Source organism: Microcaecilia unicolor, chromosome 5 (assembly GCF_901765095.1).
Source record: "Microcaecilia unicolor chromosome 5, aMicUni1.1, whole genome shotgun sequence".
Taxonomy (NCBI): domain Eukaryota; kingdom Metazoa; phylum Chordata; class Amphibia; order Gymnophiona; family Siphonopidae; genus Microcaecilia; species Microcaecilia unicolor.
Genome location: NC_044035.1, coordinates 144362341 through 144387793, shown reverse-complemented (window position 1 = coordinate 144387793; position 25453 = coordinate 144362341). Strand labels below are relative to the sequence as shown.

The following is a 25453-nucleotide window of genomic DNA, read 5'->3' as shown; positions in this document are numbered from 1 at the left end:
TGGCATTGAATATTTGGGTGTTTTTTTTAGTTGCTTTTAACTTAGCCAGCTAAGCCGATATTCAGCGCTGGCTGGTTAATTTGAAACTGGCCTAAGATAGGCCTATTTTGACAGCCCAATCTGGCAGCCAAACTTAGCTGGTTATGCACTAAATATTAGCAGAAAGCCCTTTATTATGCAACATAACCGGTTATTCGCTCAGCGCTAACCAGAAATATTCAGCGAGAAATAACCAAAATATTAATGGATAGCCACTTAATTGCCATTTAAATGGTCATTCCTGGCTTGTTGAGTGGTTTTAAACATTGGTCGGCATGTCTCTCCGAATGGACAGGGCTATGAGGATAAGTTAGGTAGTAACCCCAGGGACTTGGCCAAAGAAGCCCAATGAATCCACCATTTGTTTTTCTAATTTTGGGTATGCAAATATTTAGGCTCTAATTTTAGAAACATTAGGCTCATTTACACACGTAAAAAGCAATGTTATGCATGTAAATTGCCACATGCATATAAGTAGCAATTTTAGAAAAGGAAAAGACTTAAATTTTGATATAATAGAATGCAGGGAAATAGATGTAGAGGTGTGTTCTGGGCAGTCCTTCAAAGTATATATTTATTTGTTATTTTAGAACAGCAACACACATCCTAAAACATATTTTAGAATGGAAATGTTTTTCTATTAGCATTGATATCTGCCCCACACATAGCTTTGCTTTCAGACTTATGATTTGAAGGACTGCTTGATGGTTGTGAAATAGACACCACTCTGAAAAGGAAGTCCAACTCCCCCAAGGATAAGAGTTACTTTTAGAGGATTTAGATTTCCTTTGCGGGTTCATCCCAGATAGTAGCTATAACATGATCAAGTTTGAGCTACTATCTGGGATGAACCCCCAAAGGAAATCTACTGTAGCTGCATTTCATTTTTGAAAAGGCAACTATAATAAAATGAGGAAAATGGTTAAAAAGAAACTAAAAAGATCAATTGCTAAGGTTAGGACACTAAATCAGGTTGGACCTTATTCAAAAATACCATCTTGGAAGCCCAGTCCAGATGCATTCCATGTATTTGCAAAGGTGGAAAGAAGAGAAAACAGCAGCCAGCATGGTTAAAAGGTGAAGTAAAAGAGGCCATTACAGCCAAAAGATTGTCCTTCAAACAGGGGCGTAGCTACAGGTGGGCCTAGGCCCACCCAATCTCAGCTCAGGCCCACCCTGTCTCAGCCTGTGCACCAATCAGGACTTTGTTTTTCGGGCTGACCTAGAGTCCGGCTTCAGGGGAGGACCTCCTACAAGCTTACCTTTGCGGCCAAGTTGGAGTGGATGCTGCTGCTGCTGCTCTATTGCCAGCAGCACTTCTAGCAAAATTGACCCGGAAAGTTATTTATTTGGAGCTCCCCCCTTCCCCCTGCTGTGCTGTGCTGCTGGAGAAATCTGGCGGTCTGCAGCAAAATCGGCCGGGAAGTTGTTTTATTTAGACTGGAGCTCTGGGCTAGCACTGCTTATGTCTTTCTAGAAACTGTCCATGCAAAACGTTCTTCCTCTAGTTGGGAAAGAAAAGATCAAAATCTCCGGCAGCTATGAGGAGACGTCAGGACCGCATCTCCCTCCTCTCCAAATAGGGCAATCGGATCAAGATCCTCTGCTCCCCTCCAGCAAAAAGAAACAGGTTTATTTATTTATTGCATTTGAATCCCACCTTTTTCCCACCTATTTGCAGGCTCAAAGTTTATGTATCCACAGCATGGATCAGAGGAAAGCGGCTGAGGAAGAAAATAGGGACTCCTCTTGAGATAAGATGAGACAGCCTTAGTCATTCAGCACAGAAGAGACCCCCGGCAGGCAGCAATAATAGACACAAAACATATAAATAGCTCCAGAAGTCTTCTGTGCTCCCGAGTCAGCCGAACTGGGAACGGGCCCAGTCTAGCAGAAATTTGAGAACAGGGTCTGGGGGGAGGGGGGTACCAGCTGCTCTAGCTTCAGGTAAATTCACAAGCCTTAAAGACGCTCTTCAGTTACTCCAGTGGGATAAAGAACAAAAACCACAAGAGATGGAATAGCTGTAAATCTAGAGGGGAAAAAATACTAACAATTTACAAAATTAATTGCAGCGGGGGGGGGGGGGGGGGGGTGTGGAATCCCAACTTTCAAAATGCTGAAATGTTTCCTCTCTGCTCAGGGCTGAAAAAAAAGCTTGAAAATGCAATACATTAAGAGATGTCAGTGAACCATCTTCAAGTGAAGTTTCTCGATAGCAGGGGAGGACAGGAGGATTAGGTTGCTGTTAGACAGACCCTTGTTTTAGTTTCTTTCACTCCTGCAGGGAGGAATGTCCTGATAAGAAATTACAATCCATCCTCAACCAGGGAAAAAAACACTGAAGGGGGAGCGGATTGCTGAATATCAACCTCATGGTGCCCACTCATATTAGCTCTGGGCCCACCCAAAATATGATGTCTGGCTACGCCACTGCCTTCAAAGAATGGAAAAAGAATCCAAATGGAGAAAATAAGAAGCAACATAAGCACTGGCAAGTCAGATGCAAAGTATTTATAAAGAGGGCTAAAAGAGAATATGAAGACACCGCTTTTAACTCTTAACCCTTACTCACTTGTTCAGTACCCATGTTTTATCATTCCCATCTTAGTAGTTCCCTTATCCCTTATTTGTCCTGTTTGTCTGTCGTTATTAGATTGTAAGCTCTGTTGAGCAGCGACTGTCTCTTCATGTCCAGTGTACAGTGCTGCATACGTCTAGTAGCGCTATAGAAATGAAAAGTAGTAGTAAACTTGCCACAGAGGCTAAAACTCACAGTACAACTTTTTCAGGTACATCAGAAGCAGAAAGCCTGTGAGGGAATCCTTGGGACCGTTAGATCATGAAGGAGCAAAAGAGGCACTGAAGGAGGACAAGGCTATAGCAGAGAAACTGAATGAATTATTTTCTTCTGTCTTTATGGAAGAAGATGTAAGAGATCTGCCTATACCAGAAATGATTTTCATGGGTGATGAATCGGAGGATCTGAAAGAAATCTCAGTGAACCTGGAAGATGTACTGAGCTGAACTGACAAATTAAAGAGTAGTAAATCACCTGGACTGGATGGTATACATCCAAAAGTACTGAAAGAATTTAAGCATGAAATTCATGATCTGCTGTTAGTAATATGTACCTTTTGTTAAAATTGTCCGTAGTACCTTAAGATTGGAGGGTGGCCAATGTGACAATGATTTTTAGAAAGGGTTCAAGGGGTGATCGGGGAAATTACAGATCGGTAAGCCTGACATTGGTATCGGGCAAAATAGTGGAAACTATTATAAAGAATAAAATTACAGAACACATAGACAAATATGGTTTAATGGGACAGTCAGCATGGGTTTAGCCAAGGGAAGTCTTGCCTCACCAATTTGCTTCATTTCTTTGAAGGTGTGAATAAACATGTGGATAAAGGTGAGCTGGTTGATGTAGTGTTATCTAGATTTTCAGAAAGCTTTTGATAAAGTTCCTCATGACTGACTCCTGAGAAAATTAAGGAGTCATGGGATAGGAGGCAAGGTTCTGGTGTAGATTAGGAATTGGTTATTGGACAGAAAACAGAGGGTAGGGTTAATGGTCATTTCTCTCAATGGAGGAGGGTGAACAGTGGAGTGCCACAGGGATCTATACTGGGACCGGTGCTATTTAACATATTTATCAACAATATGGAAATCGATATGACGAGTGAAGTGATTAAATCTGCAGATGATACAAAACTATTCAAGGTTGTTAAAACACGTGTGGACTGTGAAATATTGCAGGAAGACCTTATGAAATTGGAAGACTGGGCATCCCAATGGCAGATGAAATTTAATGTGGACACATGCAAGGTGATGCACATTTGAAAGAATAATCCAAATCATAGTTCCATGATGCTAGGGTCCACCATGGGGGTCAGCATTCAAGAAAAAGATCTAGGTGTCGTTGTAGATAATACGTTGAAATCTTCTGCTCAGTGTGAGGCGGTGGCCAAAAAAGCAAACAGGATGCTAGGAATTATTAGGAAAGAGATGGTGAATAAGACCAAAAATACTATAATGCCTCTGAATCGCTCCATGGTGTAACCGCACCTTGAGTATTGCATTCAGTTCTGGTCGTCGTATCTAAAATAATATATAGCGGAATTAGAAAAGGTTCAAAGAAGAGTGACCAAAATGATAAAGGGGATGGAACTCCTCTCATATGAGGAAAGGCTAAAGAGTTCTTCAGCTTGAAAAAGAGACAGATGAGGGGAAATATTTATTTATTTATTTGTTACATATGTATCCCACATTTTCCCACCTTTTTGTAGGCTCAATGTGGCTTACATAATACCAATAGGCGATCGCCAATTCTGGTATGAAGAAAATACAGAGTGACGTTGTAGTAGGGTAAAGTTCATGTGTGACAAAAACATTTGGGGATCGTAAAGAGGAGGAAAGGTTTAGTTATTTCCAGTATGGTTTTGGTTTTGTTGTGTTGCAGGGTTCAGGCATTTAGGTTGGATCATTAGGATATGCCTTTATGAACAGGTTAGTTTTTAGTGCTTTCCGGAAGTTTAAGTGGTCATAAGTTGTTTTCACGGCGCTTGGTAAATTGTTCCATAGTTGCATACTTATATAGGAGAAGCTGGATACATAGGTTGTTTTATATTTTAGACCTCTGCAACTTGGGTAGTGGAGATTTAGGTAAGTTTGTGATGATCTTGTAGTGTTTCTGGTTGGTAGGTCTATGAGTTCAGTCATGTATCCCGGCACTTCACCGTAGATAATTTTGTGTACCAGGGTGCAGATTTTGAACGCAATACGTTCTTTGATTGGGAGCCAATGCAATTTTTCTCTTAGGGTTTGGCGCTGTCGAATCTCGTTTTGCCAAATACGGATGTTAAAACGCAAATAGGAAGACATATTTTTTCACTCAATTAATAGTTAAGCTCTGAAAGTCTTTGCTGGAGGATGTGGTAATAGCGGTTAGTGTACCTGGGTCTAAAAAAAGGTTTGGCCACATTCCTGGAGGAAAAGTCCATAGTCTGCTATTGAGGCAGATATAGGAAGGAACTGCTTGCCCTGGGATTTGTAGTATGGAGTGTTGCCATGATTTGGGTTTCTGCCAGGTACTTGTGACTTGGCTTGGCCACTGTTTGGAAAACAGGATACTGGGCTAGATGGACCATTGGTCTGACCCAATATGGCTACTCTTATGTTCCTTGATTACTGGCAGGTATTTTACTCCGAACATCTCAGACTCTGATACTGTAAAATGTTTAATTACAATAGAAATGATTTGTACCATAGAACCTACTTTGAAACCCCTATATAAAATAGCACTCTGGTATTTAGATATATGTAACGAGACCTCCTTTTCATATATAGATCTGAATTCAAAGCCCAAATGTAATGATAAACAATAGACACAAGGCTCAGATGTTATAAAAAAAAAAAAACAGAAAGCTTGGCATCAGGTAGAATAGTGGAAAAGTGACTTCAAAGGAAAGCAATAGGGCATTCTTGGGGGCACTGCAGTGGACTTTATAAAATGCCCCCAGGTACACATCTCACCTTTGCTCCCTTACCTTGTCTGCTGAGCTCCCCAAAACCCACTTCCCCCAACTGTACACCACTACCATAGCCCTTACAGGTGAAGGGAGCAACAATATGTGGGTATGGTGGGTTTTGGAGGACTCAGTTTCCTCCACAAGTGTAACAGGTAGAGGGAGGTAGAAGCCTGGGTTCACCTGTCTGCAGTGTGCTGCACCACTACTACACTACTCCAGGGATCTGCATGCTATTCTAATGGACCAGAGTATAACATTGGAGGCTGGAAAATATTTTTAATCATATTTTGTGGGGGTGGGAGGGGGTTAGTAAGGGCACCTTTTTGTGCAGAGTGGAGGAGTAGCCTAGTGGTTAGTGCAGTGGACTTTGATCCTGGGGTAATGGGTTCAATTCCCACTGCAGTTATTTGTTATAAAAACCGGTCAAGTTCAAAAAGTCTAAGTTTTAGTCCTGGATGTTTTTGTTTTGTTCCACTATGGCTGAAAAATGTCTAAGTCTTAGGAACGCCCAAGTCCTGCCTTGAACACACTCCCTTCAGATTTAGACGCACTTCAGACGGACTTCAGAGAAAAAAGTCTAAAAAGAGTTTTCGAAAATACTGATGTTTTTTTGAGAAAAACATCCAAATGCAGACTTATGTCACTTTTTGGATGTTTTTCTCTTTTGGAAATGAGCTTGATAGTAACATTGTAAATATCAACAGATAAGGACCTGCACAATCCATCCAGTCTGCCCAACAAGGTGGCCAGAGTTGAATCTGGTGCACTGTACAGGTTCCAGTTCTTCATGATATAAGACTGGCAATTTTGGGGCCCAGTCCTACTTTCCAACTGCTTCAAAGCCCACTCCAGCCTTGATCCTGATCTGTTTTTGCCATTTATAGGACCCAGACCATAGAAGTCTGCCTGGCATTGGCCATACTTCCCAACCTCTTAAGCTGCTGCTCAACCTTGCTCCAGTTATGAGGTCATTTAAGTTTTGCTTTAATTGTATTCCATCCTTTTTCTATATAGTGTTCCTCTGTGTTTATCCCACACATTCTTGAATTCCATCACCATCATTTTTGTCTTTCCAACCCTCCTGCAGGACAGCATTCAAGGCGTCCACCACCCTTTCTGTGAAAAAGTATTTTCTGACATTGCTCTGAAGTCTCCCCCCTTAAACCTCAACTCATGACCTCTAGCTTGACTGCTTCCCCATCAATGAAAAAGTTTAGCTTGCATATTAATACCTTTTAAATATTTAAAAATCTGTATCATATCCGCCCCCAAGTGTGAAAGTGTCCTTCTGGCTTTTCAGAAATGTTATTTTGTTGCTATCTCATGCTGACACTAAATTATGAAATTACTAAATTACTGTAATAATCCAATAATATTGTCTTTGCTTGACAGAATAATATATTTGCCACCTCCTAATTCATTCACATCCTCATCTTGAGCCCCATGACAAAACATGCATCAACTCACAGTTGTCAAAGTAAAATTTATGGAAGTCCATGCCCTCTACCAGGTTCCCAAGTGCTTCCGGTTCAAATGAGGTTAATCCAGGGTCACAGATCTTCCTATAAACAAAACACAACTTTTAGATTCTTTTCTTTGTACTTTGCACTCCAAAGTACATCTGGCCTCCAGTCGGTAGCTGGTTCTTGATGTAACATCCTCAAGGAGTTAATAGAGGCAATTTCATTTAGATTATGAGGACAAGTTCCTTCCACCACATTTATCCTAATCAAAACTTGCATTCCTCCCCCAACCTGTAGCACTCTTTTGATCATCACTTGGTACCTCTCTACCTCAACTGTCAATTGGGACTTACGTGTAAGCTTCAAAGTCTCCATTGTTGATAGCTTCTATCAGCTGTTCTGTTATCTTGATAATTTCCTGTTTGCGCACTGTGGGTAGGAAAAGAAGAGTATATAAGAGAATGTAAGCCGCATTGAACCTGCTTTGAGTGGGAAAGAGCGGGATACAAATGTAATAATAAATAAATATATCTAAGCTTAGGTTGTAGCAAGCAGAAAATTGATTTTGTTTTTCTTTTAGAAATGCTTCTCTCTGACCAGTTTGGAGCACAAGAGCCCTGTCTTTGAATTTATGTCTACACAATGGGAAGATGAGCCGTTGATGTCTATCGAGGTGATGGAAAATCTGGAGCTTCAAAGAGAAATGGTGGGAGGAGTCCAACTGAGCTGGTGAGAGGAAAAGCGCATTTTAAAGCTTCTAATTCTGATACTAATGCTGAGTTTGACAGCAGCAAAGTGATAAAAGAGCGAAAAAAGTCAACAAATACATACTACTATAGGAGCACTGAAATTATGCATACCATTTCAGATAAAAATGAAACACATCCATATGTAGTAGCTAGTCCTGCACTGAATTTAGCACTACATATACACAACAGCCACAACTTTTAATGTGATAAGCTATTTAAATGTGGTAATAAACCTGGCATATTGCAAGACAAGAGATCCAATTTTATTGTAATGACTCAGAACAGGCAAGAATGATTCAGTACAAAACTAGCACCATCAGCAAAATCTTTGCAGACTAAGAATCTTAATCAGGCAAAGGATTTTGATAAGGCTACTTGCATATTTAATGGGAACAATTCAGTTGTCAATTTTAGGACCTCAGAATATAGAAATATTCTGATTTCAATACAAGGAATTATCAAATCTCTTGAGGCATTAAATGCTAGAAAAAAAATACGAGAATAGATATTCAGATCAATTTAAACCCTGTGGTGAGACGGCCATCCTTGGACTGTCAGTGGCACTTAACTGCACACTGCCACTGAAAATCTGGTGCAACTGCTACAGCATTATTTGTTTAGTGTTGGGGCAGTCTGGCAATCTAGAGTCAGGTGGCACTGGGATTTACCTGGTTAGTGGAGATACTCAGTACACTAACCAGGTAAGCGCCTGGATAAAGTTACATCCCCAGGTACTGGTCTGAATATTGCCAATAGCCAGATGAGTTCCAATGGCCACCTGTAACCCGAATATTCAATGCCAGTGTTTGGCTTGGGCTCAGCATTGAGTATCTAGGTCAAATTTGGCTGGCTATTTGCCCCAACAGCAAATATGTGTATAATGAAATGACAGCAGAGAAACTGCTCACTAACACATTTCATCAATGCTTTTTTTTCTAGTAAACAAAGTACCTGTATTCACATGCAGGATAATTTTAAAGGGTGGGGTGACCACTGAAGGACCTACCCCATAACAGTCATGTCCCCTGTAACCAGCCATAGAGTCTACGGAAAGGTAGTACTGCAAATATTACACCAGTCCTTAGAACATACCACTAGTTGTTAAGAGAGAACTAGCTGGACTGCCACAAATCTCTACACAGAAACTACATTCTCATGAAATACTTCACCTTAAACACATATGCAAAATATGGATATAGCCTTACCAACCAAAGAGTAAATGACCACGTATAAAAAATACAAACATTGAACTGGAAACCCCAAGAAGCAGACTCAGCCTGCAGTACAACACTGGAGAAATAGGTTAACAAAATGCACTTCCTCATGTACTATACAAAACAGAAAGATATCAGAGATGCTGCACATTCAAATTCCCAGAGCTGACATATTCAAATCACTAAACCAAAGCTAAAAATATTTTTCTACCTTTGTTTGGACAGCTGTGGCTCTGTAGCCCGGGCTCCCACATTTTACTGGGACTGAGCTATTGTGTGCTGGCATCAGCATGGGCCTCCACATTCTATTGTGGGAACTGAGGGGATTGGCTGTGGACACTGCTTCTCCCATGGGGGCATTAGAGCCTGGGCTATTCAGTAATACTTGGAAGCAATGGGTCAGTTTTCACAGGCAATGGAAAAGGTGCTGTGCTCAGTACCACCAAGTGCTCCCTGAAAAAAGTCCAAGCTACATTAAATGTAGAGCTAACAGTCAAATGGGCAATGACCCACAACCACTTGGCTCTTATAGACCCATATCACTGTTAAATCTGACTAGCAAGTTTAAGATGATGATCTTGCAGAACGAATTAAAAACGTATTACCTTGAGTGAATATTGATCAAACTGACTTTATCCCTGGTAGATAATCATGAATTAACATGAAAAACTCATACCAGCAATTACAGCTGAACCGGAAACAGGGGGGGGGGGGGGGGGGGACAACAACAAAGGAATGCCTAATTTGAGAGCTTAGATGCCAAAGAAACATTTGACAAGGTAGCCTGCAAAAGCCTGCAAATACTTACAGAAGCTACTGGCGAAATACAGTTTTCTGGGTAATTTAGATGCAGAGCCAGGATACTGATGACAGCAGATCAGGATTTAATCTACCAAAGATATTCTCTTTCTTCCATTCAATCTGCTTTAGATGTAGAAACCCCTAGCCTGCAAACTAATGACATTACGTAGACTAAAAGGGCAGCAGATTGGGAGAAAAACATTAAAGCTTGCCATGTTCACAAATCATATGCTTTTGTTTCTAAATAGGTCAGAAAGCCACCCCCTGTAATAACTGAGGCAGTTACAGAATTCGGCAACTTTTCAGGATTTCCCATGAATCTTTGTGATGTTACAAAAACTAATTTACCTGCTACAAATGCTACTGCTGATGTTGGAAAATTTGCATTCCCAATTTCTAAACATTCCAAAACAGGAATTTCACTGGAAGAGGGTAAAGGAAAGCAGCATTTTGGTAGGCAAGAACAGGATTTCATTACCCAACCAGCAGCTATACAGAATCATTGTTCAGTTGGGATTCAAGGATCACCCAACTATTCCTTATTGAAATAAACAAGGCAATATCTCCTAGGTCCTTAACAGCTTTATTACATTACACTCTGAAGAAAACTCCCTTGTTAATTAAGGGGTTTAATTTTCTTTTATTCAGAACCATGGTGCCTCCTTGGAGATTAACAAAAAAAAAAAAAGGTCAGCACTATCTTCAGCATTTCGCCCCCAGCTGGAACCGTACTTTAAATTCGCCGATGACACAAAATTATTCAGGGTCGTCAAGTCGCAGGAGGAATGTGAACGATTACAGGAGGACCTTGCGAGACTGGGAGAATGGGCGTGCAAGTGGCAGATGAAGTTCAATGTTGACAAGTGCAAAGTGATGCATGTGGGTAAGAGGAACCTGAATTATAGCTACGTCTTGCAAGGTTCCGCGTTAGGAGTTACGGATCAAGAAAGGGATCTGGGTGTCGTCGTCGATGATACGCTGAAACCTTCTGCTCAGTGTGCTGCTGCGGCTAGGAAAGCGAATAGAATGTTGGGTGTTATTAGGAAGAGTATGGAGTCCAGGTGTGCGGATGTTATAATGCCGTTGTATCGCTCCATGGTGCGACCGCACCTGGAGTATTGTGTTCAGTACTGGTCTCCGTATCTCAAAAAAGATATAGTAGAATTGGAAAAGGTACAGCGAAGGGCGACGAAAATGATAGTGGGGATGGGACGACTTTCCTACGAAGAGAGGCTGAGAAGGCTAGGGCTTTTCAGCTTGGAGAAGAGACGGCTGAGGGGAGATATGATAGAAGTGTATAAAATAATGAGTGGAATGGATCGGGTGGATGTGAAGCGACTGTTCACGCTATCCAAAAATACTAGGACTAGAGGGCATGAGTTGAAGCTACAGTGTGGTAAATTTAAAACGAATCAGAGAAAATTTTCTTCACCCAACGTGTAATTAGACTCTGGAATTCGTTGCCGGAGAACGTGGTACGGGCGGTTAGCTTGACGGAGTTTAAAAAGGGGTTAGATAGATTCCTAAGGACAAGTCCATAGACCGCTATTAAATGGACTTGGAAAAATTCCGCATTTTTAGGTATAACTTGTCTGGAATGTTTTTACGTTTGGGGAGCGTGCCAGGTGCCCTTGACCTGGATTGGCCACTGTCGGTGACAGGATGCTGGGCTAGATGGACCTTTGGTCTTTCCCAGTATGGCACTACTTATGTACTTATGTACTTATGTACTTTCAGTCACACTGAGAGGGAGAGGCAAGATTCCCTGGGCCTGGCCTTGAAAGGGGGCCTGGTTGACCCAGTGGCATGGGGGGCTTGAGCCTCTCCATTTTGGGCTCTGTCCCGTCCAACTGCAGAATGGCTAGCAGGGATACCCAAGCCCTGCCAGCCAAAGAGCTCCGAAGCCCGAACCGCCGCTGGTGTAAGGTCAGCAACATGCTTTCTACCAGCTGATTCCAGAATTCTGTGCATGCTCAGTTTGCACACATGAACTGAGCATGTGCAAGGAGTGTTGGCATCAATGATTAGAAAGCATGATGCCAACTTCTTTACACCAGGGGAGGTTCGGGCCATGGAACTAATTGGCTTGTGGAGCTTGGGCATCCCCACCAACAAAGGTAACAATTTTAATGGGATGTGAGGGAATGGAGCCAGGGAGAGAAGAAAAAGGAATGAGTGGTCACAGAGTCCCCCTCCCCCATGGGCTGCTGGCTATGTCCCTGCATTTGGTGTGGCGGGGTGGGGGGCCCCCTACGAGTGTTTGCCTCGGGCCTGCTTTTGTCTCTCAGTGGCCCTGTCTACGTTCCAAACTAGGGTTATCTGAAGCACACTTTTAAAGATAACTAATAACTTTGAAATTAGGCTTTTCTCAGAGATTACGATTGGTAAAAGAGGCAAACTACTAGAATTTGAGAAAACAGAAGGAAAAGGCAAATTAATAAAAGGCCCTATTTAATAAACTATAGTACAAATAGCTTGTTCTATTTCCCATGAAGTTTACTAAATGACGGTACCTCAGTTTAATAGATCATGGAGGAATTTAACTCACATTGCTGCAGCAGAGAAAAATTGCATGTTATGGACCACAGCAATGTGCGACTGTGGACTGACTAGGTTTATTTAAAGGGGCATTTAGCTATCTAGACTCCCCAGCCCAAATATATGAATTAAAACAAAATAACTAGGGCAGTACCAAATATTTGTATTCGATTTAGCCACGAATAATGCCCTGAATACATTATTCGTACTCGTCCGAATAGTGATTTAAATTTGAATACAAATAATCTGGGGCTTTACTGTGCTAAATCCTACTGAAAAACACTTGCTCTGATTTCACGTTGCTTCTTTTATTTATTATGTTAAAGCTCAATGCTCATTATTGGTATTCAGCCGAATAATATTTTTCATTATTCGTATTTGACCAAATAGTAAAATATGTTATTCAGTACAGCTCTAAAAATAACACTCCCAGCTCTCACTGGCTTCTTTTCACCCCAACAAAAACCCATCAAACTCCTCCATCTCCAGTCCAAATTCAGCCTTGCTCCTTCTCAAACCTGTCCCTATCTTGTTTCATCCAGTAAGGCCCCCTACTTCTAGCTAACAGAAGTCTGAAAATGAAGATGTGCAGAAATAATGCCCATTCACTTCTGTCTCACTAGCATCAAAGGGCAAATAGGAGCTGCAATGTAGCCAGAAGGCAGTGCTGGCACAAGGGTATCAGACACCCTAGGTAAAACTTCAACTGCGCTACCCCCTCCAGGGATGCGACAAAGCCCTACCGCCTCCATATAGGTCAACATCTCCCCTTTCACTTCCTACACATATGAAGTTGCCATCAACTCCCCTTTCCCCAACAAGTTGGAGAGAATCAACACTTCCTCTCCAACTCTCCGCTCTCCTCCCCAATTGGGAAGCATCTCATCTCCCCTTCACTACCTTCAACCCACATCCAGCACCTTCCCCCCCCCCCAACTCCTTTCCCACCCTACTCCTGGGCTGCTTGCTGCCTCCTACCTCCTCCTGCATGAGCCCCCTGTTAAAAAACAAATGAGAGCTTTGTGTGGGCCCTGTAATTACAGGCCCATGCTGAAGTGCTACCGCGTTCCACCCTCCTCTGACAAAGTCTGCCTCAGAAACACAGAAAAATGTAGGCAGATAAAGACCACATGGCCTAGCCAGTCTGCTCATCCATGCCATCTACACTCCCTATCACTCCCTTAGAGATCCTATGTACTTGTCCCAAGCTCTCTTGAATTCAGATAGTTTTCATCTCCACCACTTCCACTGGGAGGCTGTTCCACGAATTCACCACCCTTTACATGAAGAAGTATTTCCTCAGGGTACTTCTGAGTATCCCTTTTCACCTTCAGTCTATGCCCCCAGAGCATCCTTTCAACTGAAAGACTCACCATTTATGCCGCACATGTATTTATCATATCTTCCCTTTCTCGCATTTCTTCCAAAGTATACATATTGAGATCTTTATGTCTGTCCACATACACTTTATGATGAAGACCACCATCCACTTTAGTAGCCACCCTCTGGATTGACTCCGTCCTGTTTATATCTTTTTGAAATTGCAGTCTCCAGAGTTGCACACAATATTCTAAATGAGGCCTCACCAGAATCTTATACAGGTGAATCATCATCTCCTCCTTCCTACTGGTCATTCTTCTCGCTATGCACCTAAGCATTCTTCTAGCTTTCATTGTCACTTTTTCTACCTGTTTGGTCACCTTAGGTTCATCACATACGATCACACCCAAGTCCTGCTCCTCTTTCATGCACAAAAGTTCGCCACCCCCTAAACTGTATTGTCCCCTCTAGCATGCAGCCCAGTTGCATGATCCTGCATTTTCTTTTAGCATTAATCTTAACTGCCTAGTTCCAGCCCATTCCAATAGCTTCACTAAGTCCTTCCCCATGTTATCCACACCACCAGGGGTGTCTACCCTATTGCAGATTTTCGTATCATCTGCAAAGAGGCAAACCTTACCAAACGGCCCTTCAGCAATATCACTTACAAAAATGTTAAAAATATCCAGCCCAAGAATCAAACCATGTGGCACACTACTGATAACATCATTTTCCTCAGAAAGTGCTTCATGTATCACTATACTCTGTCACCTTCCAATCAACCTGTTCCTAACCCAGTCACTTTAGGGCCCATACTGAGGTCACTCAGTTTATTTATTAGTCATCTATGTGGAATTACGTCAAAGGTTTTGCTAAAATCTAAATACACCACATCTAGCATGCTCCCTCGATTCAATTCTCTGGCCACCCAGTCAAAGAAATTAATCAAATTTGTCTGACAAAATCTGTCTCTAGTGAATCCATGTTGCCTCTGGTTCTGTAATCCACTGGATTTCAAAAAACTTACTATTCTCGGTTTTAAAAGTATTTCCATTAATTTACAGACTTACTGGCTTGTAGTTCCTAATCTCTTCTTCCACTTTTGAGAAGAGGGACCACATCTGCTCTTTTCCAGTCCTCTGGGACCACTCCCGACTCTAGAGAAGCATTGAAAAGGTCAGCCAGTGAAGCCAGTAGAACTTCCCTAAGTTCCTTCAGTACCCTTTGGATGTATGCCATCCAGCCCCATCGTTTTGTCCACCTTTAGTTTAGCCAGCTCTTCACGAACACAATCATCTGAAAATCGTTCAGGGACTACCATCCCTCTCTCTGTTCCTATTTGTGTTTGTCTTTTAAGGTCCTTCCCCCAGCCCTTCAACTGTGAATACATAACAGAAATATTTAGGTTCTACATATTCCTCCCCTTTACCTTAGAGTCTCACAATGCCACTTTTGCACTTCCTCCTATCACTAACATATCTTTAAAAAAAATGCCATGACCCTCTCCATTTTACCATATTGGCTATTTTTTCTTCCATCTGCATCTTTGCTTAACTGACTACCAGCTTCTCTTAGATTTTCCAGTTAATGTCACTTGTCTTCCTCTTTCTATAATCTCTTGTAGTTTATAAAGGCTAACTTTCCTTACCTTTTCAGCTACTACTTTTGAGAAACCAAGGGGGCCTCCCTTTCCTCTTACTTTTATTTACTTTCCTTACAAAAAGGCTTGTTGCCCTTACTATAGCTCCTTTCAGTTCTGCTCACTGCTTTACACAGATGTTCCCATCTAGACTGCAATTCTTTGACGTAATCCCCCATCTCAATAAAGTTAGTTTTTTGAAGTCTAGAACCTTCACTTTTGAATGAACCACCTCCACACCCATCTTAATATTATACCACATCATCTGGTGATCACTGGATGACAGATGATCACCTACTATAACATCAGAAACAATCTCCCCATTGGTAAGCACTAAGTCCAATATGGCCCCATCCCGTGTGGGTTCCATTACCAACTGCTAGAACAGTTCCCCCCTGTAGAGAGATTCCAGGATCTCCGTGTTTCTAAAAGACCCCACAATAAGGATACCCCAATTAACATCTGTATTTTGAATGTCTTCAATTAAATCTCTGTCCATTTTTTCTGTCTATGAAGGAAGCCTGTATATTACGCTAAATGTAAACACATTTGTCATTCCCTCTTTACATATTGTTCCACAGTGCTTCTTCCTTACCCTGTAGGCCCTGCAATTGTGTGGCTTTTATATTACCTTTAACATATAACGCCACTTCCCCTCCCTCCCTTTCTTCCTATCTTGTCTTTCCTGAACAGATTATAGTCCGGTATAACTATATCCCAGTCATGGTTCTCTGTGAACCATGTTTCTTTGATTGCCACTAAATCCAATTAGCCTCTTCCATCACAGTCTCAAGATCTAAAGCCTTGTTTTCCATACTTCGGGCATTAGTATATACTGCTTTCCAGACATCACCACTTTTTCCCATTTGTGTAGAGGTATTTAATGCTTCGCTTATAAAAGGGATTGTACTTACTTGGTGGCTGTCACCACCCTACCCCAACAATTCTACTTTAAAGCCCTCTTCAGTAGGTTAGCCAGTCTGCTGCTAAAGACACTTCTTCCCTTCTTTGATAGATGGACACCATATCTACTCAGCAGTCCTTGGAAAAACGATCCCACGGTCCAGGAAGCCAAAATGCTCTTGACAACATCTGCCCGGTCACATATTGATCTCCAGGATGTGAGCTTCTCTGCCTTGGCCTTCACCCTCAACAGGGAAGATCAATGAGAACACAACCTATGTACTTGTCTGATTCATTCTCTCTCCCAGAGCCATGAAGTCACTTTTGATATGTTCCAAAGGGTACCTTATCAGTATCATTTGTGCCAACATGGATGAGCAACATTGGATAATAGTCATTAGGCTTGATGAGTCTCAGCAAGCTCTCTGTAACATCTTGAATTTTGGCACCTGGCAGACAGCACACCTCCCAGGACATCGTGATGCCTCTGTACCTCTCAGAAGAAAATTGCCAACCATCACTACCTTTACCTTTTGCCTCTTAGTGATCACTGATCCAGCAACTTAGGGGATTTCAAGTTCCAACTCCTCTCTCTGGGATGCTCTCAACCTCCTCCACTTCCAAGCTGCATATTGGTTCTTCAGTTCAAAGGCAGGTGCAGTCATGGTATTGATCCTGCAGGGTCTCGTGATCTGAGTCCTGTTGTCCTCTTTCAGAACAGCTTCTTCCCCACTTCTGGAAATGTTTGATGCTTCATGAAGCATTTCATTGATGTATTTCTGACTTTCGTGGATGCTTCTCTACCCTGCCACCTCCTCTTTCAGTTCTTTTACTTTTTTCATGAGGGATTCAAGCTGAAGACACCTTGTACATGAAACCATCCGCTCTCCTAGGATCACATTTTCTGTCTGCACAGACACAGAAGCCTAACTGGGGCAACAGCTTTGGTAACATGATGTTTCTCAACCATACTGCAGTTGCAGAAGTATTTGCACCTGTAGAAGGAAAACAAAAAATAGAGCACTACCAAAGTCCCTAACTTCTCTGCAGCTGTCTTCTTTTGTGTAAGGTCTAGCCCTCAGGAGTGCACGGCCTTCAAAAGAGATTATTTAGGTCACCTCTACTTTTGAAATGGAGGTAAAAAAAAGAAGCAAGCAAGCAAGCAAGCAAGCAAAGAAGCCTCTTAAAGAGAAAAGGGATAAGAGCTGGATAAGGCAGTGCTTCGGAACAGGCCTGTTTTTACAAGACCAGCACAGTGCTCACTCTGGTATAAGCTGGGGCCTCCATGGGAGGAGGTAAGGGGTCAGAACAGCATAACCAGCAGGAAGGTGGCTTCAGTGCATGCTGGAGCCAAGCTACCACCCCCAAATTCTGCTTCCCCTTTCACAGGATAGGAGGGATTGGACACTGCACCCTTGTCTCTACACCTATGAACTTCTGTCGGAGTAGGAGGAGTGAATAGTGGAGAAGGGTGGGAGTGTTAATGGGCCTTCATTTGGTTGAAACTTGAGGAAGCTTTAGGAAGGGACAGGGTTTACTTTGGGCAGTGGACAGAAGGCTATGGGGACAAGGGTTATGCTTGAGGGGACAGGAAAACAGTGAGTGGCCAGGGTTTTATTTTACATATTTGCACCTGGGGGGAGAGGTATAAGGGGGCATCATGCCCCTTTAGAATGGCCCTTTCCAGTCTGCCCTGAGAGCCTCAGTAAGCATGCTAACCTTCTACTGCACCCAGAGAAAATTTAGCTACCCCCTTTGAGGTATAGCTCATTTTCTCACAATAGCGTCAGTCACAAATTTTTTCACATAGATGTGCTGGCTGTCAAGATAGGTAACATTGATAGGTAGCATTGTATATTAACGAGAGCCTTGACTCAGATAGATTACAAATTCAGCAGGACACAAATCACACCTTTGAATCACTGTGGGTTGAAATTCCATGTATAAAAGGGAAAAAAATGGTGATAGGAGTGTACTACCGTCCGCCTCGCCAGGATGAGCAGGTAGACACAGAAATGATAAAAGAAATCAGAGACGCGAACAAAATGGGCAATGTGATAATAATGGGTGACTTCAATTATCCAAATATAGACTGGGTAAATGTAACATCGGGACACGCTACAGAGATACAATTCCTTGATGAAATCAAGGACAGCTTTATGGAGCAACTGGTGCAGGAGCCGGCGAGAGAAGGAAAAATTCTAGACTTGGTCCTTAGTGGAGCGCATGATCTGGTGAGGGACGTTATGGTACTGGGGCCGCTTGATAACAGTGACCATAATATGATCAGTTTTGACATCGACCTTGAAGTAACTGTACACAGAAAGTCAAATACGTTAGCGTTTAACTTTAAAAAAGGAGACTATGATAAAATGAGAAGAACGGTAAAAAAAAAACTTAGGGGGGCAACTGAGAGAGTAAAAACTGTACAACAGGCGTGGACGCTGTTCAAAAATACCATCCTGGAGGCCCAGGCCATACATATTCCGCAAATTAGAAAAGAAAGACGGAAGTCCAAAAGACACCTGGCCTGGTTGAAAAGTGAGGTGAAGGAAGCTATTAGGGCTAAAAGAAACGCCTTCAGAAAATGGAAGAAGGAACCGTCTGAAAATAACAAGAGACAGCATAAGGAGTGTCAAAGCAAATGCAAGGCGCAGATTAAGAAGGCCAAGAGGGAGTATGAAAAAAAGATAGCATTAGAGGCAAAAAAACATAGTAAAAATTTTTTTCGGTATATTAAAAGCAGGAAGCCGGCAAAAGAATCGGTTGGGCCGCTGGATGACCGAGGGGTAAAAGGGGCGATCAAGGAAGACAAAGACGTAGCGGAGAGACTGAATGAATTCTTTGCTTCGGTCTTCACCGAGGAAGATTTGGGTGGGTTACCGGTGTCGGAAATGGTATTTCAAGCGGACGAGTCAGAGAAACTTACTGACTTCACGGTAAACCTGGAGGACGTAATGGGGCAGTTCGGCAAACTGAAGAGTAGCAAATCTCCTGGACCGGATGGTATTCATCCTAGAGTACTGATAGAACTGAAAAACGAACTTGCGGAGCTACTGCTAGTGATATGCAACTTATCCTTAAAATCGAGCGTGGTACCGGAAGATTGGAGGGTGGCCAATGTAACACCCATTTTTAAAAAAGGCTCCAGGGGAGATCCGGGAAATTATAGACCGGTGAGTCTGACGTCGGTGCCTGGGAAAATGGTAGAGGCTATTATTAAAAACAAAATTACAGAGCACATCCGAGGACATGGATTACTGAGACCAAGTCAGCATGGCTTTTGTGTGGGGAAATCTTGCCTGACCAATTTACTTCAATTCTTTGAAGAAGTGAACAAACATGTGGACAAAGGGGAGTCGGTTGATATTGTGTATCTGGATTTTCAAAAGGCGTTTGACAAGGTACCTCATGAAAGGCTACAGAGGAAATTGGAGGGTCATGGGATAGGAGGAAATGTCCTATTGTGGATTAAAAACTGGTTGAAGGATAGGAAACAGAGAGTGGGGTTAAATGGGCAGTATTCACAATGGAGAAGGGTAGTTAGTGGGGTTCCTCAGGAGTCCGTGCTAGGACCGCTGCTTTTTAATATATTTATAAATGATTTAGAGATGGGAGTAACTAGCGAGGTAATTAAATTTGCTGATGACACAAAGTTATTCAAAGTCGTTAAATCACGACAGGATTGTGAAAAATTACAAGAGGACATTACGAGACTGGGAGACTGGGCGGCTAAATGGCAGATGATGTTTAATGTGAGCAAGTGCAAGGTGATGCATGTGGGAAAAAAGAACCCGAATTATAGCTACGTCATGCAAGGTTCCACGTTAGGAGTTACGGACCAAGAAAGGGATCTGGGTGTCGTCGTCGATAACACACTGAACCTTCTGCTCAGTGTGCTGCTGCGGCTAAGAAAGCGAATAGAATGTTGGGTATTATTAGGAAAGGTATGGAAAACAGGTGTGAGGATGTTATAATGCCGTTGTATCGCTCCATGGTGCGACCGCACTTGAGTATTGTGTTCAATTCTGGTCGCCGCATCTCAAGAAAGATATAGTAGAATTGGAAAAGGTGCAGCGAAGGGCGACTAAAATGATAGCGGGGATGGGACGACTTCCCTATGAAGAAAGACTAAGGAGGCTAGGGCTATACAGCTTGGAGAAGAGACGGCTGAGGGGAGACATGATAGAGGTATATAAAATAATGAGTGGAGTGGAACAGGTGGATGTGAAGCTTCTGTTCACGCTTTCCAAAAATACTAGGACTAGGGGGCATGCGATGAAACTACAGTGTAGTAAATTTAAAACAAATCGGAGAAAATTTTTCTTCACCCAACGTGTAATTAAACTCTGGAATTCGTTGCCGGAGAAAGTGGTGAAGGCGGTTAGCTTAGCAGAGTTTAAAAAGGGGTTGGACGGTTTCCTAAAGGACAAGTCCATAAACCGCTACTAAACGGACTTGGAAAAATCCAAAATTCCAGGAATAACATGTATAGAATGTTTGTACGTTTGGGAAGCTTGCCAGGTGCCCTTGGCCTGGATTGGCCGCTGTCGTGGACAGGATGCTGGGCTCGATGGACCCTTGGTCTTTTCCCAGTATGGCATTACTTATGTACTTATGTACTTATGATCTGCATGCACCTGCAGGCAAAGCAGTTCATTCCATTTATTTTTATGCTAAGATACATTATTGCAAAATAAGGTAAGTTACTATCAAGCAATTGTTCTGAATTGGAAAATAACTCATGTTATTGCAATAATGCAACAAGTAAATAGACATCAAAGATTTTTATAGATACCTCCATATTAAGGAGGCAACTCTGTAACTGCACACCTACCTTCATTTATAAAATACTAGTGTAACTGAATATATATGTGGGCGTATTGCTTGGGAGTGAGCACTTAGCCACAGAGCTAGTGTTAAGTGGGTGCTTCTAAATGCAGATTAATGGGCGTGTAATATGTTATTCTTTAAGTCTGAGCCCTGCTCAGATTCTAGCACTTAGGCACATATTCATGTACATACCATTATTCTAATCATTTATGCACATAATCGGAAAGCAAATGTTAGTGCCGATTTTATATAATAAGGGGTAAATTCTATAGGTGGTGCCTAAAAATCTGTGCCAAAATGTTTACGTGCTGAGCACTATTCTATAAAAGATATATGTCCTTTATAGAATAGCGCAGTTCGGTTGAATTCTGTATTTACGCGTGTAAAATTTTGGAATGTCCCCGAAATGCCCCTAGCCACGCTCCCCAAAATTTACATGTGTTAGGATTTACACGTGGATTGCTATAGTAGAATATGATGTGTGTAAATCCTAGTTAAGGCCAATTAACACAAATAATTGGTTGTTAGCAGCCAATTATTGGTGCACATTGGCTTAAGCAATTAAGTTGCGCTTGCAGATTTGTTACATGTGCTGATTTGCATGCGCAACTTTAGTCGCTGTTTATAGAATCCAAGGGTAAATCACTAAAACTTAATTCAAAAATCACAGCAGACAGAAAAGCTGTAGAAGGATCCCCATTTAAATAATTGCATCCAAAACCTTTCTGGAGAGAATATACTTGAATACTGCAGTGGCTGCATATCAGTTCAGCAACTCTAGAGCTTTTCTATGGAACTGGCAATGAGAGAATAAATGCCAGAAATGTGTCCATTAACATTTTCAAAATTACTATTTTGAACTCCTGTAAGTGCAATTTAAATTATTCTATAAAGGTATTATGGTATTCCTAACTGTGCTTTTTGATTAGGTATAATCCCTGAATAGAAGAGCAAGACATGCAGTGACCACAAAGCCAATCTCTCCCACTGTTTTACTGAATGCAGAGCTCAAGAATTTTTAGGCATTAATCTTTTATTTGAACAACATTGGTTACATGTTCAATACAGGATCTGTTATATTGTTTCTTGTACATAAAAGTACTTTTCTTTGGTCTCTCTTTATATCTTAATTCTTTGCTAGTTCCTTATCAGCCACATAGATGGTCGCAGGTACTAACCAACTTGTTGTACCTTCTCTGTGAAAATTTGTTTTACCTTGCTTCCTCCTGGGAATCAGCTTTTTGCTGTGTTGTACCCACTCTTTAGAATTCTCTTCCTGTGGATATTCGTTGTGAACCCTCATTACCTAAATTTAAAGTGCTCTTAAAAACCTGGCTATTTTGCCAAGCTTTTTCAGAATTTGTAGTTTGATATCTTTGCACTTTTATTTCCATTTTCCCCTCCACTGTGTTCCGTTATATGTTTGTTTTAGGATTAACTATTGTGTCCCAATTCCAATGTTTTTGTTTTATTGTCTGATGTTTGGATACTGCATTAGTACTGTTCTAGTATTATGTTCTGTTGATTTTGATTTTATTGTTCACTGCCTTGATGGCCTCCAAATGGCAGTACACCAAATGTTTCAAATCAATAAATAAAACAAATTGACCTGTCCACTGTAAATGAACCATCAATTTACAAATCATCTTACTGGAAGAACAAAACAATAAAACGAGATGGACCCAAGCTCAAAGAAGATTTGCTAGCCTATCTATGCCAGTGTTCTTCAATGTGAGGTCTAAAGACCCCCGAGGTCTACTTTCTGCCTCTCTACCAAAGCGCATGACAGGAAAGGGAAAGTGGATGTGGGGAAGAGCTGCATGCTTGAAGGACAAGGCATTATCTCAATAAAACAAAGAGAATGCATTTGTAAATGCCCATCTCCAGTGAAAAGCTGTCATTGACACACACTGATCAGCAGTGTTGCGGCCCTGAATGAGAAGATATTTGGCAGTGGCTCTCCTTCAGCTCATTTGGCTCCAAAAGTAGCCTGAATTTAATTAGTGAAGCCCACTGAGCTCTGCTAACAAGAAAGAAGTATATTATGTGCAAATAAACACTCTGGAAAGTGTCATCTAGGTTAATCATGTGGGATAAGGAATTGGAAGAAAATAGGCTGGTCTGGGATTCATAAAAATAAAAGGCTACATTTACTAATGAATGGCAAAGTTTATTACACCTGCTCCCCCAATGCTGAAGAGGTCATTTAAAAAAATTTTTTTTTAAAGGGATTCAATGCCCTGAACTGAAGATCAGTTATCATATGATCTTCTACTGCATCAGTTTAGGGATGGCACAGCCACCAAATCTCAGATCAGCGACGACAAAGCACCGGTGGTAATGAGCAGTGGTTTACTGAGAATACATATTTCTTCCTGCAACATTCAGCAGAGTGCCATGGAATATCATCAGTGTAACATTAATTGTATTCGGGTGGAGTACATGACAACCACAACAATATATCCTGGTATATTTTAAAAAACAGAAGGCTGCATCTCTGAAAAGGTTACTATGTTCAAGTGGCTAGATTACTTCCCATGTAGCCTTTCTGCATGTGACATCTGAAATTTTGTGCTAGGCACTCTAATGAAATGGACAGGGCTATGTATCTGAGAACTGTCCGGCTCTAGAATGGAAAAAAAAAAAAAGAGCACAGCCAGAGATCTTGCTGATCATGCATACCCTACCCTGTACTGCCAATGCATTACTAGAAAAGAGTGTACTCTGTCACTGCTTAAAAAAAGCTGCCCCAAATTCCCACCTGTCATAAAGAGTATTGCTTTAAAGCAGCTTACACTGCCACATTTCTACGTAGAAATTGAGAGGTTCCAGTTACAGCCAGCGGACAGTACAATGTAATCTCTACTTTTTGCACACGTGGGGAGAGAGAAGGGAACACAAGGATGAGCCAAATGAAGAAGTTAAAAGCCACTACTAGTAGTTCTACTAATCCACTACTGCCAGCCAATGGCTAACTTACACGGTGCACCGTTAACAGAAAACGGAACTACTGGAGTGAGTATGGGCTCCGACTGAGCACGCTCTAACTCCACTGTCTGTCCTGGGCTGTCCCAGGCAAGAAGTTTCTCTTCACATGATTGCGTGGCTGCAAAACAAACATAAGCATTAACCAAAATTTAAAAAAATAAAAAAAATAAAAAAAGAAGCCATGAAGCAGCAGTCAGAAATTAACGCAACACACAAACACATGAAATAAGGAAACGCTTCAGCCATAGATATGAAGACAGCTCTCTTTCCAGTCCCCCGGAGTGTCTGCTGAGCATACTCTGAAGGAACCAGAGAGCCGGTAGCGGTCAACACAGGTGTGGTACCCTCTGGGAAGCAGAGAGATTCAACCAGAGAAATGAATACATTCGCAGATCAGTCACTGAGGGAGGAAAGAAAAGGGAACATTGGAGCATGCTCACTGCAAACCCTTGTGGGGAAGGGACTGAGGAAATGGGGTTACCAACTTGCTTGTCTTCAGCAGCTAGTTCATTGCTGGTACAAAATTGTTTATTCGTTTTATCATACCATAAATATATGTATCTTTTTTGTCAAAACAATATCAACCACAGTGTCTTGAGAATAGACTTTTGAGTTGGTTTGTAATTTTTGGTCATTGATTTAACAAATTCATAGCCTTCATTATCTACACAGTCTAAGTTGGTACCAATCAAACATACATAACTGATCAAAACACTGTCACAAAAATAATTATCCCTTCAACTTCCTTTAAAATCACCATGGTCATAGTATTGAAAAGCTAGCAACTCCCAGGTGGGGAAAAGTGAAGGTTCAAAAGGAACAATAAAAAGATCAAGGGAGGAAAACCAAGAATTGGCCAAACATATCAGAACTGGAGACACCATCGCAACTAGCAAAACAGAACAGACATTAATGCAAAGAGAAATCTTCATGTATATATTTTTTGGCCTACAGTTTACTCTTGTTCCTATCTGGCTCCCAGCTCATTTGGAACTTGCCTCTATTGTGATAGGGCATCACAAGACCTCAATCACAACTATCTACAGTTTAACTCCATAGCATGTCCATCCCGAGGAGTAGAAGCCAGGCATAAGAACTGAATCCAGGTCCACATGGTAATGCACAACACTACCATGAAGCCACAGGGCCAGCCTCAATCTTTGAATCTTGATGGTCTTGCATCTTTTTAGGTTTATTATTTTGCTGAGGGGGGGGGGGGGGGGTCTCCTGCCTACCCATCAATATTTTTGGTACAATTGATTTGGTGTAGGAGCCCTGACTGACATTTGTTTACATTTTGCTACTGAAGCTCAGCAGGATCAGCGCATTGTGTTAATTTACATAGCTTTACTGCTGCACTACAGAGGAAGATTAACATATAAATGCTTTCAGAAGTGATCCAAGCCCTATAAAAGATGTGAAGCATGAATTAGAG

At 41.7% G+C, this 25453-nt stretch overlaps 1 protein-coding gene across 8 annotated transcripts in view; it reads right to left on the bottom strand.

Annotated features, from left to right (window-relative positions):
* CAMK2G (calcium/calmodulin dependent protein kinase II gamma) overlaps positions 1–25453 on the bottom strand; it is a 563068-nt gene that overhangs the window by 24742 nt on the left and 512873 nt on the right. For 5 of the 8 annotated variants that reach the window (XM_030203383.1, XM_030203382.1, XM_030203385.1 and 2 more), the window contains 3 exons: positions 24011–24136; positions 7387–7462; positions 7038–7132 (listed from right to left, as the gene is read on the bottom strand). In XM_030203383.1, the coding sequence (XP_030059243.1) occupies positions 7038–7132; positions 7387–7462; positions 24011–24136 (297 nt within the window). The remainder of the gene's footprint in view (positions 1–7037; positions 7133–7386; positions 7463–24010; positions 24137–25453) is intronic. The other 3 variants (XM_030203386.1, XM_030203388.1, XM_030203390.1) reach the window with 1 other exon arrangement.